Source organism: Podarcis melisellensis (assembly GCF_964234715.1).
Source record: "Podarcis melisellensis genome assembly, chromosome: 6".
Lineage (NCBI taxonomy): Eukaryota > Metazoa > Chordata > Lepidosauria > Squamata > Lacertidae > Podarcis > Podarcis melisellensis.
Genome location: NC_138538.1, coordinates 50,782,643 through 50,798,328, shown reverse-complemented (window position 1 = coordinate 50,798,328; position 15,686 = coordinate 50,782,643). Strand labels below are relative to the sequence as shown.

The following is a 15,686-nucleotide window of genomic DNA, read 5'->3' as shown; positions in this document are numbered from 1 at the left end:
GGATACCCTCCAGAACAGAATCTGGGGTGTGTGCTGGGAAAGGAAGGGGTTTTTCCATTGCATGAGAAAAACACTGCATGTGCAGCATTTGGATACAGTCTTTAACCTTTGCTGTGGGTATTAAAAATGTCAGGCACATTATGAATTATTAGCGTGTGCCATTTCTTAAAATATGTGAACAGCAAGGCAAGTTCTTGTCAATAACCCTTACGGAAATACCTAGCACTTCACCCATGCCAACAGTAGATATTGTAGGTCCTGGCAGGAATGGAGTGGGTGACACTTGCATTCCTAGTCTAATATTCTAATTCAAGGCTATGTACTTTCCCCAAAAAGCCTTGCATGAATGCCACAAAAGACTCGTAACAGAAAGAGCCAGATAGTTTTGCTTCATTCAGTTTTACTATCACCTCCCCTTCACAACATGGGTTAGACAACAGCTCTAGTCCTTTGAACAGGAGTGGAAAGTGAAAAAGAAACCACTGGAACACAATGATTTCAAAGCCTCAGAAGCAATGTTGAGAAGCTGAAATGACTTTAGACTATGATAAGGACTAGACAACACCATCCTTGAAAAACAACTGCTTCGTGGGGCATCTCTCCCACAGGACAGCAAAAGTGCCATTTACAAAAAATATCTCTCCTGAATTCATAACTGAAGAAAAATAACTACACCACCTACCAGAGTCTCTCTCACACAAAAAGCATTTTTAAATACCCTCAAATTAAATACAGCAGCATGTTTTAAAAATTACATTCCTCTAAAAAATAATAATGGGGGGATGGACGACTAGTGTTCCTACACCTGGATTCACAGGCTTTTAGTGTAACTAATATTACAGTGCAACACTAGACATATTTACTTGTAATAAAGCTCCACTGTGTTCAATGGGTCTTACTTCCTAGCAAGTGTGTCCAGGACTACAGCTTGGGTCCCCAAGTAAACCACCCATCTCTCCCTCCATGGAAGTGGACACAGTAGAATAGGCTATGAGTCCCCCTTGGGCCAGAGAACAGCAACTCAGTGTATTGCATTCCTTTGCAATCCTCCTTGCAGAGTCAGCAATTTTAACCGTTCAGCTGGAGGAGTTGCAAAGTACACTTTCTGCTCCTCCGAGTACTTCTCCTTCACTTCAGTAATGTCCCGATAGCTCCAGTCCCGCCAGTGGAAATTGAACTTCTCCAGAAGTTCTATTCTCTTTTCCTCTGTTGTCACACAATCAACAGGAGTTTTCTGCAGCAAGGAAGGCACCTCAACACCCGGAAAAAGCAGCAGAGCCCGGATAGCAAACCAGCCTCCGTAACGTGGGTGGATGCAGACGCCATAGATCTTCTGGAGAAAGAAAAAAGGCTAAGTGAATTAAAAGGCCTGCCAATCTTTACATCTCACAGAGAAAAAGGAAGGATATTGTAATGGACAAATATAACCAAAAGATTTAAGAAAGCTTCTCTTCAAGGTGTAAGGTTGGCACCTAGCAGGATGTGAGTAGTTCAGCAGTGTAAGTTATATAGCAAGAGATAATGAGATAAGAAACATGGAAGATGTGGAAGGGTAGTACATGGAAGAATGTATTTGTTTTGTTTGGACTGTAGGAGTTTATGTAGTTGGTATTGCGTATTATGCATGTAGTTTATGTATTAGTGGAGAATGTGTAACAGAAAAGCAAATAAATAAATTAATGGGGGAGATGTAAGGTTGCCATCACTTAATAGGATTTGGGCTGGTTCCATTCCTGCTACACCTCAGGCTCTTGTGATCATGGAGCCACAAGGGAATTTGAAGTGATTTGAGAGAAACACATATTTTCATGGTGCACAGACACATTTTCCCCCCACTCTGGAAAACGGCTTCGACTGACTGGCTAAACCAGGTGAGGGTAGCTGGTAGGAATCAAAACCTTGGTGAGTTAGGGACTTCCCTTGCATGCAAAGACAGGCTCCAGTAGATTGAGTGGATGAGACCAATAGTGGGGCCAATGGTGAAGAAGGCAGTTTCTGCATGTACTGTAGAGGGAAGTGAGGGGAGGGTGGGGCTTGTCAACCTGAAAAGGTAGTTCATCTAGGAGAAAGAAAACTCTGGTCCTAAACCTCTGCTGCCTTGTGGGATACCTTCTGGAGAAGAAAAGGCTAAAGAGTAAACCCTACACAAATCCAGAGTGGAGTCTCCAAGGAGCTTCTGGAAACTCCTGCAGCCAAGCTGGTGCCAAATGTATTGCTCTGCTTTCTTTTGGACCACATGAACAGGACTGAGAGGGAGGTCTTGTTGTCTGGGCAGCCCAGGACCTCCATATACACTGCCCAGGCTTGTGCCCCAGGGAAGTCACTTTGGTGCTGCTAATGCAGCAGTTTGACTTCACCCCCAGAGTTGCACTCCATTGTTTCTCAAGATAGATGGATGCCAACAACATCCAATGGGGTTTGCAGGTTTTTGAAATAATGTCAAAAAGAGTAAGTCAGAGGTGAAAACATCACAACCAACATACTATCTTCATAGAATCATAGAACTGTACAGTTGGAAGGGGCCCTGAGGGTCATCTGGTTCAACCCCCTGCAATGCAGGAATCTCAACTAAAGCATCCATGACAGATGGCCATTGTGTGTGTGTGTGTGTGTGTGTGTGTGTGTGTGTGTGTGTGTAACAAAGCATCTAAGTGCAATCCCATACAGTACATGTCTACTCAGAAGTTCCATTGAGCTCATAAGATTTCAGCCTTAGTTTCCATTCTAGGCACCTGATTGCATAGCCAGTTAGATAAGTAAACAAAGAGTGACTTGTTAACTTACAGGCTGCCCAGCGCTACGCATGTTTACTTGGAAGGCAGCCCACTGAATGAACTGTTTTGTTGACTTTTTGTACAAAAAGCATGTACTTCACCATCAAACTACAGCCCTTCCAAAATGTTTTGCTACAGTGCTTTATAATACTAGAAAGGGGAAAGTATCCTTGGTAGGAAATCCTTTAGGATGGAAAACTTGTGGCCCTCCAGATGTCGTTCAACTCCAATTCCGGCCAGCCTGAGCCATCACGGCCAATGGGCAGAGATTACTGGTTGCAGACTGGCAATATCTAAAGGGTCATAGTTCCTCAGCCCTGCTTTAGGGCAACTCACTAATTATTTGCGGACAACTGACACTGTCACTGAAATGCCAGGGAATAATTTACTACTCAAAGTAGGCTGCCCTGAAATTAATTAGTAATGTACCAGTACGTTCATTTCGGTGGATCTTCTCTGAAAATAGCTAACATTGGGCAGCCTACCTAAAATTACTTTTAAAAGCAACTTTTAAAAAATGCAGCTATGAAGCTTAAACATGTGGGAGAACGTTTTCAAACCATGGAGGAAAGAATTGCTGAAATCTCAAATCTTAGCAAGCAAAACATGACACACTAATGGCTGCCTTCCTGTAACTTCAACCAATGCCAGAGAAAACTATTCTTATGTCTTCTGCCACCCAAGTCCTTGACAAAGTATAATGGAAAAAATTAATATGAACACTATAATAAAGTAAAACAAACCCCTTAATTTCATAATTTATCTAAGAGAAGAATGTGCATTTTCTTGATGGAAAATATAGATCTGTATTGGGTCAATGCAAGGAGAGGGTGCGTTCCTGATCATCATACATCACCGACAGAGAGAAAGAAGTCACCCAATAAAACATTTAGAAAACACACTAAATCTTCTGAAACAGAGAAAGTCACAGTTTATCAATGGCTCTCCAAGAAACAAGCACCCCTCTGCTGCTTCTCCTGCTCCAATTTAAATCTCACCTTCTCTCCCCAGGGATCTTGTTGCACATCTTTCCTCTGGTAGTAGTAAGCAGCACCAGCTATATGTGCAGCTGTCTGGGCCAGGAACCTGGGCTTCCGGTTGGGCAGCAACTCATAGTCATACATGATGTCTACATGCTGGTCAGCAAGACTCTGGAAAGAGGAGTTTTTATTAGATCAGACTCATATTTGAAGATGATTAGCTACAGGTAATATAGGGTGATGTAGCAAGTCAGTCTACATTCCCCAGCCTCACTCTGTTCCCTGCTTCAAGCTGGGCCTCTAGTCTTGTTGAACGAGCAATGCGCCCTCTTGATAAAGGAGCTACAGCCTTGTGTATTATGAAACTCTGAGGCATGTGTCACTTTGCCGACCTGCCTTAGAAAATCTGTCCTATATTGGGAATTCTTTCTCAGGATTTCCAGAATTATTCCACCCAGTTCCATTAAGGAGTTCACAAATCTTCTCACATACTGTACAGATGAAGCATGACTGCCAATGTAGTCTACAAACAGCTTTTAACCCAAAAGCAAATTCTTCCAGTTCCCTGGGCTTGTCACAATGGCTTCTTTTTTTAAAAGTCTCTATACATAAAATGAAATTGCTGATAAAGATTTGAATTAATATTCAAAGTGGCAGAACAAGAAAAACCACTCTGAATGACCTTCAAGCCTTTACAACATTTATTCAAATACAGTCATACCTCATGTTACGTCCGCTTCAGGTTGCATGTTTTCATCTTGCGTACCGCGGCAACCCAGAAGTACCGGAATGGGTTACTTCCAGGTTTCGCCGCTCGTGCATGCGCAGAAGCGCTAAATCGCGCATACACAGAAGCACCAAATCGCGCCGCGTGCAAACGCGGCGCTTCGAGTTGTGGGCTTTTCACATTATGGACAGGCCTCCAGAACGGACCCCATCCATAACACAAGGTACCACTGTATAGTGAAGCTGGGTGACTGCAGGGGAGGTGAAATGGAGAAAACAAAGCTAGATTGTCTCATGCTAGAGACACAGAAGCCATCGCTGGCTTTGTGCATAGCCGTGTCACTACTCAATAGTGTTTCTTGGGCCCAGGTGAAAGTACGTTATCACAATGAATGGCATTGTGTTTGCACACCTGTCTCCTTATAATGTCACCACTCAGCATTTTTATTCTGCAGACAGGAAACTGAAGCCACACAAAGGGAAACTATGTCACATGAGACAAAGCCACCATTGTAACAACAGTACATCGTTTACTGCTTGCTTATTTTGAAAAAAATCACCCCATATAAATCCCAGGGAAAGCTTAGCTCAGTTAGACCAGTGTGAGGTGGGATTATTGCAATATAATAAAGCAAGTTCTCAGTGACCCCTTTACCCACAAAACAATTTTTCCAAACAATACTTGCTAGGACTTACACTTATTTTGCAAGTTATTTCCAATATTGGTTCCAAAAACCATTCTACACATCACACAGAAGGAGGTGGCAATGGTAGAACTCTGGATTGAATTGCTTCAGATTGCAGGAGGGTGGGTGTGTCAAGTTTCGGAATGCTTGTGTAAGTAGAAAGCTCCCAGCATACAGGGCTTTGGTTTGTTGTTTCATTTTTTATACAGTGCAGCATTAAATATGCAATCTATAAAGGTACTGTACAAAAGTCTACCATCTCTTTCAGTGTAATGTGTAGAATGGCTTTTAGTCACTGTGTCTCCCAATCCCAGTTAAAAATATAAGCAGTAACTCCATCCCCAAAACACAATATGGATTATACTCTATTTATTGTTTGGTTAAAAAGGAACAAGGATGACCACCCAAATATTTTGTCTTTTCCCAAGGTATAGGGAACTGGCAGTACATTTCTAGGCATGCCTCCTTAGAAGTAAGCCCCAATGAGTTCAATGGGGCTGACTTTAGGAAAGTGTATATAGCTACTCTCTCCATGACTTGTCTGTATGCATCAAAATCTCTTACCTCCCTAAGCAATGTGAGGTGATGAGAAATGCACTGGTCCACAGGGTCACGAATCTTTTTCAGTGGCCCATTCCTCAAGAAAGGTTTGAAGGCTTTGTCAAACATAGCAGGAGTGCTGAGCACCACGAATGCCAGAGTGTCATCCAAGTAGGGCAAGTGAAAAGCTGGAGAAAGGACCGCATTGTACCACCCTACCTTCAGAACAGAAAAAATATAATTACAGTTAGCCTGGATTCTGGAAACTGATGGGAGTACACTCTGAGCAATGTAGGTTTTAAGATACAGCTTTTAGAAGCAAATCAATCAATCTTCAAATGTCTTTACCTCCCTACCTGGAACTCTGTGAGTCTTTCAAGGAGACTCAACAACACCACATAGAAAGCAACACAAATTACCATACAAATAGTTGCATAATAGTGCTTCACTGTGTTTCTCAAGGTTTCAGATTTTCAAAGGATTGAGAACTTGCTGTTGTTTTTCCAAAGGCGGGGGGGGGGGGATTCAAGAAGCAGGTAATTCAACCTTAAATCTGTGGTTGCAAAGGAAGAATAATGAGCACACTTTAGAGTGTCCTCCTAATTTTTCCTTTTCAATTTGGCACTGCAGCTTTACCTGCCTGGCACCTAATGTGATATGATGTCATGTGATACCAATGGGCAAAGCTTCGGCCTACTGTTACTTACAAAACCAATAAAATATAATTATTATAAAATAAAATAGAAACTTCGGCTAAATTCTGATTTCTACCACCCATCAAATTGCTGTAGAGAAATTAGGACTGCAATAACTGAGCTCAATTTAGAGTTCACAGTCCAACCTCTGACATAGGCTAAAATCACACAGCATCACTGCTCCTTGTGATGTCACAAGGGTTGTGAGCAGCATCAAACAAGAAGCCTAGGGCCTGCAGTTTAACCATGTGATTCATGCCCAAAGATCAGCAACTAGAAGGCAGAACAAGCAGCAGGGGTCATGAGCAGCAGGAGGCCACAAAAAGGGTTTTGGAAGTACTACCTGGAAATAGGTAAGAGCAAAATGAATGATGGAGCTTGTAGTTGCCTAGATGCAGTGGTGGGATGGATGAGAAAAATAAATTGAGCTTGAATCCTGGCAAGATGGGAGGCACTGTGAGGAAGTTGTTCCCGGGTCTGACAAATTGGTCAATTGCCAGGCTTGGACAGGGTTGCACTCTGTTCTGAAGGAAGCAGGTACACAGGCTGGGGGGCGGGGTGTGCTTCTGAATCCAGCTTTGTCACTGTAGGCCCAGGTAGCCTGAGTGGCAATTAACTGTACCTGGTTCAACAGCTATGGCCATTTCTCGACTGCGAGAGCTTGACCATGGTAGATCAGGTACTGGTGACTTCAAGATTAGATTACTGCAATGCATGCTATGTGGGGCTTCCCTTGTGCATGACCCAGAAACTCCAGTTGGTGTAGAATGCTGCAGCATGGTTGCTCACAATGAGGTGCTGCCAGCATAAAACACTGCAGCCCAGAGATTTGCACTGATTACCAATTTGTTACTAGGCCAAGTTCAAGGTGGTACTATTGGTATATAAAGTCCTTAACAGCTGGAGACTGGTTTATTTGCAGAATCATTTTACCCCATTTGTGCCCACTTGACCTTTTCCGGGCAGGCATCTTCACTGTACTCTTTTTGGCATCCACTTAAAGCATTTTTCTTTAGGCAAGCCTATCCAGATAGGTAGGTATTGATGAATTTAATCTTTGTACTGTTAGTATTAATTATATTTAACTGTTTTTATTGAGAATGTTAACATTTCTTGTAAGCTGCTTAAGCTGTTTAGAGGTTTTACTGCAAGCAGCATATAAATGTTCCTGAAAATAAACAAATACTTAGAACTGAGGGAACAACACAACTCTTGATCTTGGTCTTTGACACTTGAGATATAGGTTTCAGAAGCCACCCTATTACTGTAGTTGTAATCTGTTTTCAGTATTTTTAATGTTTAATTTTAAATAATTGTAACCCACCCTGGGACCTGCTAGTGAAGGGTGGGTAATAAATTTAATAACACCAGCAACAAGTAACTGTTCAGGTGGCAATTTTATGCATAAGAGCCTACAGGATCAGGTCAATTGCTCATTTAGTCCAACATCATGTTCTCATAGAGGCCAACCAGATGTTTGTGGGAAGCCAGCAAGCATGATTCAAGTACAATAGCACTCTCCCCTCCTGTAGCTTCCAGCACCTGATATTCAGAAGCATTACTGCCTCCAAGCGCATTTCACTATAAACCTGCTCTGAATATGTCTAAAGAATGATGTCAACACCCAAAGTATGGGTGGCCCCGAGTCCTTCCTACATCTGTCATAGACTTTTCTCTACAGTCTCTCTCCCTAAGCATTTTTCACCTTTCACTCAGCTAGGGTCACTTCCAATAGCTGGTTGACAAACTGAACCCAAAGACAGCCCATTCATGGTTCCTCATCATCTTGGATAAAAGTGACATGCTGCAGGGTTCTGGCCTGGGCCCATTGTCATTCAACATCTTTATAAACAACCTGGATGAAGGAATTGAGGGGATGCTTATCAAATTTGCAGATAACACCAAACCGGGAGGGATAGCCAATGCCACAGAAGACAGAATCAGGATTCAAGATGACCTGAACAGAACTGGGACAAAACTAACAAAATGAATTGCAATATGGACAAATGTAAGGCTCTACACTTAAGCAGGAAGAACCAGCTGCACAAATATATAATGGGGGATACCAGACGTGTCAGCAGTACATGTGAAAAGGATCTAGGGGTCTTAGTAGACCACAAGCTTAACATCAGTTAACAGTGTGATGCAGCAGCAGCAAAAAAAAGAGAGAGAGAGAAAAAGCTAATGCTGTTCTGTTGTTGTTTAGTCGTTTAGTCGTGTCCGACTCTTCGTGACCCCATGGACCAGAGAACACCAGGCACCTCTGTCCTCCACTGCCTCCCGCAGTTTGGTCAAACTCATGCTGGTAACCTCGAAAACACTATCCAACCATCTCGTCCTCTGCCGTTCCCTTCTCCTTGTGCCCTCCATCTTTCCCAACATCAGGGTCTTCTCCAGGGAGTCTTCTCTTCTCATGAGGTGGCCAAAGTACTGGAGCCTCAGCTTCACAATCTGTCCTTCCAGTGAGCCCTCAGGGTTGATTTCCTTCAGTATGGAGAGGTTTGATCTTCTTGCAGTCCATGGGACTCTCAAGAGTCTCCTCCAGCACCATAATTCAAAAGCATCAATTCTTCGGCGATCAGCCTTCTTTATGGTCCAGCTCTCACTGGACCATAAAGTCAATGCTGTTCTAGGCTGCATCAATAGGATTATAGTGTCCAGATCAAGATCCAGAAGATCAAGGGTCTGGAAACCAAGCCTTATGAGGATCACTGTCCTGGCAGGTCTTGAACCTGCATCTCCTTTTTCCCATCACACTGTGCTGTCCAGTGAGTTTATTAGCATTTATGCCTCCTATGAGAACACACTGTCATACTGATGGATTTAATTTCTTCTCTAGAGCCTCTAGGCCTTATTAATTAGCAAGCCAAATGGAGATTTGTTTTATAGCCTCTAGCACTGATTGCCTCTTTGGCAAATCACAATGTACTCATTTCAGTCATGTGACTTCTCTGTCTCATGCAAGAGTTATATTTGAGGACAGCTGCAACTGTGTATAGTTAAACCACAGAAAACCAGGAATACATTTTTGCAGGAATGTCAGGATTAGATTGGCCTAAAAGAGAAAATTGCTTTTTTCTTCTTCCTCTACCTTGATTAATATTTAACTCACAGATAGGACATGCCTCAACTTCACACTAGTTGAATCTATTCAATGTCAATCTTTAACTTCCTAGACAACATAACTTGACATTCATCTTTATAACCAGCTACTGTTGGCCACATTCCCAGCTATACCCCACTTTCCACATTACTGTGCTTTATTCCTTCTCTGTATCTAATCTCATTTGTATCTCCTCTGATATATTACGTACCTGGATTTCAGAAATACAATTATTCTTTAAACTTAGGGGTAAATATAAAATGGTATCCTGGAATGCAACCCACAGGGCGGTAAAAGAAATGGAACACTTCTGGAAACAATGGTTAAAAAAAATGATTTGGCACATAACCAGAGAACAGGGTTTTTTCCACAAAAAGATCTGCTAGTATATCAGATGGTGTCTGATATCTGAGATTGTTAATGGCTTGCAGCCTATAATGTTTGCTCACAAACACTAACAAGCTTACTTGTAGCCTTTCAGATGTCCATGTTGTAAATGTAACAGATTATGCAATAAAAATGAAAATTTCAGCCCACGTATTCATTCCACACATTATTAAAAAATGCATATTTAAATAGCAGAACGTCAAATGGCACCAAAAAATGGTAGCAGCCACACACAAAAAGTGATACTATACATGGAGCACCAACTACAATGCAACAGCGGAGCAATATGAACAGAATGGCAGAATCACGAACCAAAGTGGGCACAATGAACCACATGAATCCGTGTGGAGCTACAGCATAGCACCTATATTCATTCTGGGTCCACAGGGGTCAGTGTTAACACTTATGCAACGCCGCTCTGCCCTACCAGCATGCCAACCATATGTCTGAATAAGCACATGCAATTAAGAAACCGATGATTTCCCCCTCCTCGCTTCGACTCGCTTCCCCCAACTCTGCACCCCTCCTGCAGTACCTTAAGCGGGTGGATTTCAAAGCCCAGCTTCTCCAAGTGATCTCGGATCCTTTTCTCCAGCTCAACCACGCGTAGCTCCATCATAGCATAAGCGCGGAGCACTGTGGGAAATGTAGTTTCCCATGAGGTAAGGCGGACCCACACCACGCGCCGGACACGAGAGCCGAGTCCTCTTTCCCTCCCGCTGGCAGCGCGTTTCGCTGCCGCGGCGACGGGCCGCGCGCCTCTCCCAATAAGGAACCGGGACGCTTTTTCCCGACACCCCCCGCTTTGGGGCGCGAAGAGCCTTTCGGGAAATGCAGTCCCGATGACTTCCCCCCTCACAGTAGCCGCTAGGCCTTACGGACTTTCCTCTCCAGAAACCTCCGCGGCGGAGCGGAAGGCGGAACCTGCCTCGGGGTTTTTAGCGGTTTCGGACGTGCGTGTTCGAATCCTTTGCCTTCGGAGAGGGGGTCTGGCTGCGGGTCCAGGCAAGGCCGGCGCGGCTTTTCGCCCCCGGCCCTCCGTTCCCTTGGCCTCCGTTTGGTCGGGGCAGCCGGGAGCGCTAGTGAGTGGGGCCTGGCTTGGATGTCCTCATAGCGGGGAGGCTGACGTGGTTCCTGAGCCAGCCCTCCAGACTGGAGCCACCACCGGCCGTGGCTGGGTTGAGGCGGGCGGGGAGTTCCTCGCTCCCTTGTGGGACCGGCCGAGGGAGACCTTCTCGCCCAGCGCTCCAGAACACATCCCGGATACCAGGAAGGGACCTCCCTGGAGGGGCTGCTCTTGGCCGCAGTCTCTAAGGACGGGGGTGGGAAGAGGGCGCCTCCGCTTCCATTTCCCCTCTGCTGAGGAACTGCTTGGTTATCTCTGCCCCTAGAGTGCCGTGGTCTATCGTTGAAAGAGTTTGTGGGCCTCCGGAGCGTTGTGCTTTAGAGCTGTGCTCTTTAAACTGTTGGCACAGTAGTTAAAAGGTGCTTGTGAATCTGTCCCAGAGATGTTGGGTGTCTGATGCTGCATTCCCTTAAGAGGCATTTTTGTGTGTGATGTGAAGGAAACTTGTTAGGCAGTCTTTCTGAAAAAGTGTATGCATTTCCAAGTCTGTACCTTCCCCACCCCACCCCTCCTTTGCTATGATGAGATTCAGCGTTGCTCACGGGAGAAAAATAAACCGTCTCCTGCTGCTTTTGCAGGCTTTCTTCTCTCCTGCTGGGATTTCTTTCTAACCAAGGACTCTTCCCGGGTTACAGTTGGGCAGCCAGTGAGTTGTTAAAAGATATTTTTGCTAACAGCATGGATTGGGACACACAGCTCAGCTCTCTCTTGACTGCAGCAGACAGCAACATGGCAAAAATTAAGGCAAGTTTTGTTTGGAGCAACATACTGGTTGAAGAAAAGTGTCTAGTGTAATTGAAGAAGGGGTGTGTATGCTGCTAAATATTTAAAAGTTGATCACACCAAAGTTGTGTTCTGCAAGGGGGAAATGTGTTGATGATAGTTTCCAAGAACTAGTCTTTAATAAAATCCGCTGAGTGTTTTGCTGCTGATTGTTAAAGGTGGCTATTACTGTATTTTTCAGTCCATAAGACCGCACCTAGTTTTTAGAGGAGAAAAACAAGGAAAAGAATATTCTGAACAAAACAGTGGATATATGATTTTTGTGGTTCATGCTGTAGCCACAGACATGTGTTTTGACGGTGAGTTTGGGGTAGCCCAATGCAAAAATCCTGAGAACCCATGTGGATCCATGCTTTGTAACCCTTGTTGTTGTGCCATTGCGGCCTCACGAAACAGTGTGTGTGTTTTTGGTGCAGGCTGTAGCCATGCACATGCTATGTGATCTGATGGTGAATTTGGGGTGACCCAATGCAAAAATCCTGAGGATCCATGTGGCTCTGCAGGGTTTTTCTGAGCTTTGGAGCTAACTTCTAAGAGCTGTTCATTTGACTCTGTTCCATGACATTCTGGATACAGGAAAACCATTTTTGTGGGTTTTTATTAATTTTGTTCTGCTTTTAGAAATCACCCTTACTACCTGGGTTCTTGCTGTTAAACTGTTTAGTTCTGGGCTTGTATTGCTACCGTAGTTTTGCTATTTTTAGCCTGTGAATTTAAGATACATTGACTATTTTGTACACCAGTTTGGGTATGGCAGCTAAAAAGCAGCTTTGAAATCTTATAAATAAAGGTATGGGAATGCTTCTTTGATCTTTGGCCAAGTTAGCAAATGACAGTTGCTGTCGTTGCCTGGAAAATGTGGCATTAAGACATTGTGCAGATTTATCTTGCTCTGTGTATTTTACTGTCCTGTCCATTGAAGGCACTATAATGATGAATGAGAACGTTTTGTCTTGCCAGTTCCTCTCCAAGTGTTTATGCAGTACTTTCTAACTTAAATTTCATGTAGCATCCCTCGGTGGAAGCAATGTGCATTCATACACTCAAGTGTTAATCTTTCCACTGTTTATTCAAAACAGTGTTATAACTTTCTGTCCCATCTTCTGTTTTTGTTCCAGCAACGTCTGAACACTTCCAGCATCTCTTCCAAAGGTAAGAATGATTGACCTGCATTGTATAATTCTAAAGCACTTTTTCCAGAAAGAAACATCTCTTTCATATTTTGAATTTCTGAAGTTTTCAGATTAGAGAGCTCTTTACTGATTCTAGTGTATATAAATCCTGGGAGCAAACAGTGAGAGAAGTCAATTGCCTTCATGTATTGCTTATAAGCACCTAGAGGCATCTAACTAACTGGCTGCTCCTGCAAACTGAATGAAAGGCTAGATGGAGCTGGGTCTGGTCCAGCAAGGTGATTCTTTGAACCTACACATCCACCCCCACCTCTGTTTTCTCCCTTTTCCAACTCTGGCTTTGCTTTTTAAAAAATGATAATAAACTCCCTTCTATACCATTGGTTGCTATTTATAAAAGCACCTAATATGCATGAGGTGAAGCAGGAAAGTATAGCAAATTCCTGCCCAAATCACAGGGAGGTAGTATAAAAGGGGAAAGAGTGAAAAGCCTACAACAATTAATTAAGTAGGGAGAGGGTTGGAATCCAATAGACTCCCAAGAGAATATTTTAATTTCTTAAAAGTGAGAGAAAGAGGTAACAAGCTGAATACTTAAAAGGAAAGAATTCCATACCCAGGGGCTATATGTCCAAGAGCACACATGGACAAGAAATAGCACAGCGGAGTAGGCTGAATGGTACAATTGAGGTGATTTAGAGAGCAAGCAATGTAGGTAGATACTTTTGACAGTTTCCATACTGGGTGGGCCAGTCAGGTTTGTTCCTTTCCATCCCAACAGCTGATCTCTTGCTAGACAGAATAAATACTGAGAGTGCTGCTCTGACTGAGCAACAGACTGGACCACCACCCCTGCATTTCACATGTGGAGCTCACTCTTGCTGTAGAATGGCTGCTGAGGAGCTTTCTGCCATCAGCAAGCAATTGCATTCCCAAGCCCAGGTAAGTGACGCTGAAATGATGCGCAAGCTACTATGCTATGGTGTAGAGAAAAGCTTTGCTAATACATCTGGGTGCATACACCAGCAAAACCACATGCAAAGTCTTGCACATGAGAAGATAGTGCCATACAGTAGATGGTTGAACTTAAAGCAGACAGATCTGGGTTGTAAATTGCTGTTCGGGCATAAAACTCACTGTGAGACCTTGGCCAGCCATTGTGCCTCAATTTAGTCTGCATCAGTGGATTGTTGTGGAGTTAGAATAGTGGGGAATTCCATGAATTCCAACCCCTGCTCCTTGGAGGAAATGTGAGATTTAAATCATGTAACAGGAAATAATACACGTTCTCAAACCAACAATTTGGTTAGGATTAGTTTTTCTAGTATATTATGTTCCAGCCTAAGGTTTTGAGGGCTCCTTGCTTAGCTGGTATTTGCTGTTCCCATGACTCTGGTCCTCCTTTCTTTCTCTTAGGTCATAGAATCCCTCACCCAGGCTGTACATCGGCTGAAACAGGAGAAGGAACTGCAGCAGCAGAGTATCAGTCACCTAGAGGGTATGAGAGATTTGTCCAGTTTGGCATTGCTAATAATAATTAGCATTTTTGAATTGGACCCAGAAATGAACAAAAAACCAATGAAACTGTTGGAAGATTCTTCTCTTGCTTAGCTGATAACCCTGTTATGAGAAATATGTCATGGTACCTAAGAATCCAGCCACTTCTCCACCTCCCTCCTTCCTCATACTTGAATCCACACTTTATTTATCTCTGTCAGCACTCTTGCCAGCTCCACGGTATTCTGATGTGGACAAACCTCTCTTGAATGTGGTTAACAGACTGCCATGCACCAACAGTGAATGGGTATCAATGTCAGCCAAGGGGAATACTGTTGGCTAATTTCGTCCTGTCCTACTTCATGTTGCAGAGGAGGTGGATCGACTGCAGCACAATTCTCACGGCAGCTTAGACTCAGTGCTGGGAGTCAGGATGGAAGGGCTGAAGACTGAGTTCCGTAGCCTTCGGCAGCAAGTGTTTCAGCAGTCAGATGGTGACTGTACTCCTGATCCTTTTTCCAACCCTGGCATCATGCAAGATATGCGGGAGAGGTCAGCAGTTGAGCTATCTAGTGAAAGTAACTCTGCTTTATGTATAGGGATGTTTGAGATGAGTGGGGTAGTGTGGTGATGGACAAAGACAGTACTTTTCCAAGTGTCAACTGCAGATCATTAATTGCTGGAAGAAAGTTGGCATGTCATTTGCAATTTGAGAATGTCTTCAAAGACTTGAATGAACTGTGGCCTCTGCCAAGTTTTCTTGAATGGGGTTGCTGCTGTGCTGGGAAGAATAACAGTTGCTGTTATTAATAACCACTTGCTTGTAGTGAATTGAGTGGACCCCTGTAGGTTAGCAATATATTTTTCACTGATTTCTAGCCTATAAAAAGCCAACAATGGAAGCATGCTTGAGCTCTATCTTACCATTTCTCTGGGAATCAGAATGGCATGGGGCCAATTCCATAAATTTCAAAACTCTTAATGTTTTAAAACAGCTGAATTTGGAATGGGCTTTGCAGTAAATCCAGAAAAGTGATCCCTGTTGTCTTAATTCTGTTCCTGATTTCCTTCTTACTCTAGTAAGAAAATCTTGTGGCAAGAATATAAGTGCATCAGAAGAGAGATGGAACACCTGAAGCACAAACTAGGCAAGTACTACTTGATGCTCCTGCTCCCCTGGTCTTTGTCCTGTAATATTGTCCTGTAACTATTGGGATAAAGGCTATGTGCCCTGTGGGCCTCATTGGGAAGAGAGA

General features: G+C 43.5%; 2 protein-coding genes across 7 annotated transcripts; one reads left to right on the top strand and one right to left on the bottom strand.

Annotated features, from left to right (window-relative positions):
- Positions 1 to 383: 383 nt before the first annotated feature.
- On the bottom strand, positions 384 to 10,639 carry MMACHC (metabolism of cobalamin associated C). 2 transcript variants are annotated; one of them, XM_081916010.1, is made up of 4 exons: positions 10,427 to 10,639; positions 5,731 to 5,925; positions 3,773 to 3,925; positions 384 to 1,333 (listed from the first exon to the last, which is right to left on the bottom strand). In XM_081916010.1, the coding sequence occupies exons 1-4, from the start codon at positions 10,508 to 10,510 to the stop codon at positions 1,022 to 1,024; spliced, it is 744 nt and encodes a 247-aa protein (XP_081772136.1). In that variant the 5' UTR covers positions 10,511 to 10,639; the 3' UTR covers positions 384 to 1,021. The 2 variants fall into 2 exon arrangements, with proteins under 2 accessions (XP_081772136.1, XP_081772137.1); XM_081916011.1 differs by lacking the exon at positions 10,427 to 10,639 and adding an exon at positions 6,126 to 6,487.
- On the top strand, positions 6,610 to 15,652 carry LOC309372416 (uncharacterized protein). 5 transcript variants are annotated; one of them, XM_081916004.1, is made up of 7 exons: positions 6,610 to 6,754; positions 11,596 to 11,761; positions 12,919 to 12,952; positions 13,715 to 13,875; positions 14,350 to 14,431; positions 14,802 to 14,982; positions 15,511 to 15,652. In XM_081916004.1, the coding sequence occupies exons 1-7, from the start codon at positions 6,657 to 6,659 to the stop codon at positions 15,635 to 15,637; spliced, it is 849 nt and encodes a 282-aa protein (XP_081772130.1). In that variant the 5' UTR covers positions 6,610 to 6,656; the 3' UTR covers positions 15,638 to 15,652. The 5 variants fall into 5 exon arrangements, with proteins under 5 accessions (XP_081772130.1, XP_081772134.1, XP_081772131.1 ...); XM_081916007.1 differs by lacking the exon at positions 6,610 to 6,754 and adding an exon at positions 10,713 to 10,844; XM_081916006.1 differs by lacking the exon at positions 6,610 to 6,754 and adding an exon at positions 10,844 to 10,973.
- Positions 15,653 to 15,686: the final 34 nt, after the last annotated feature.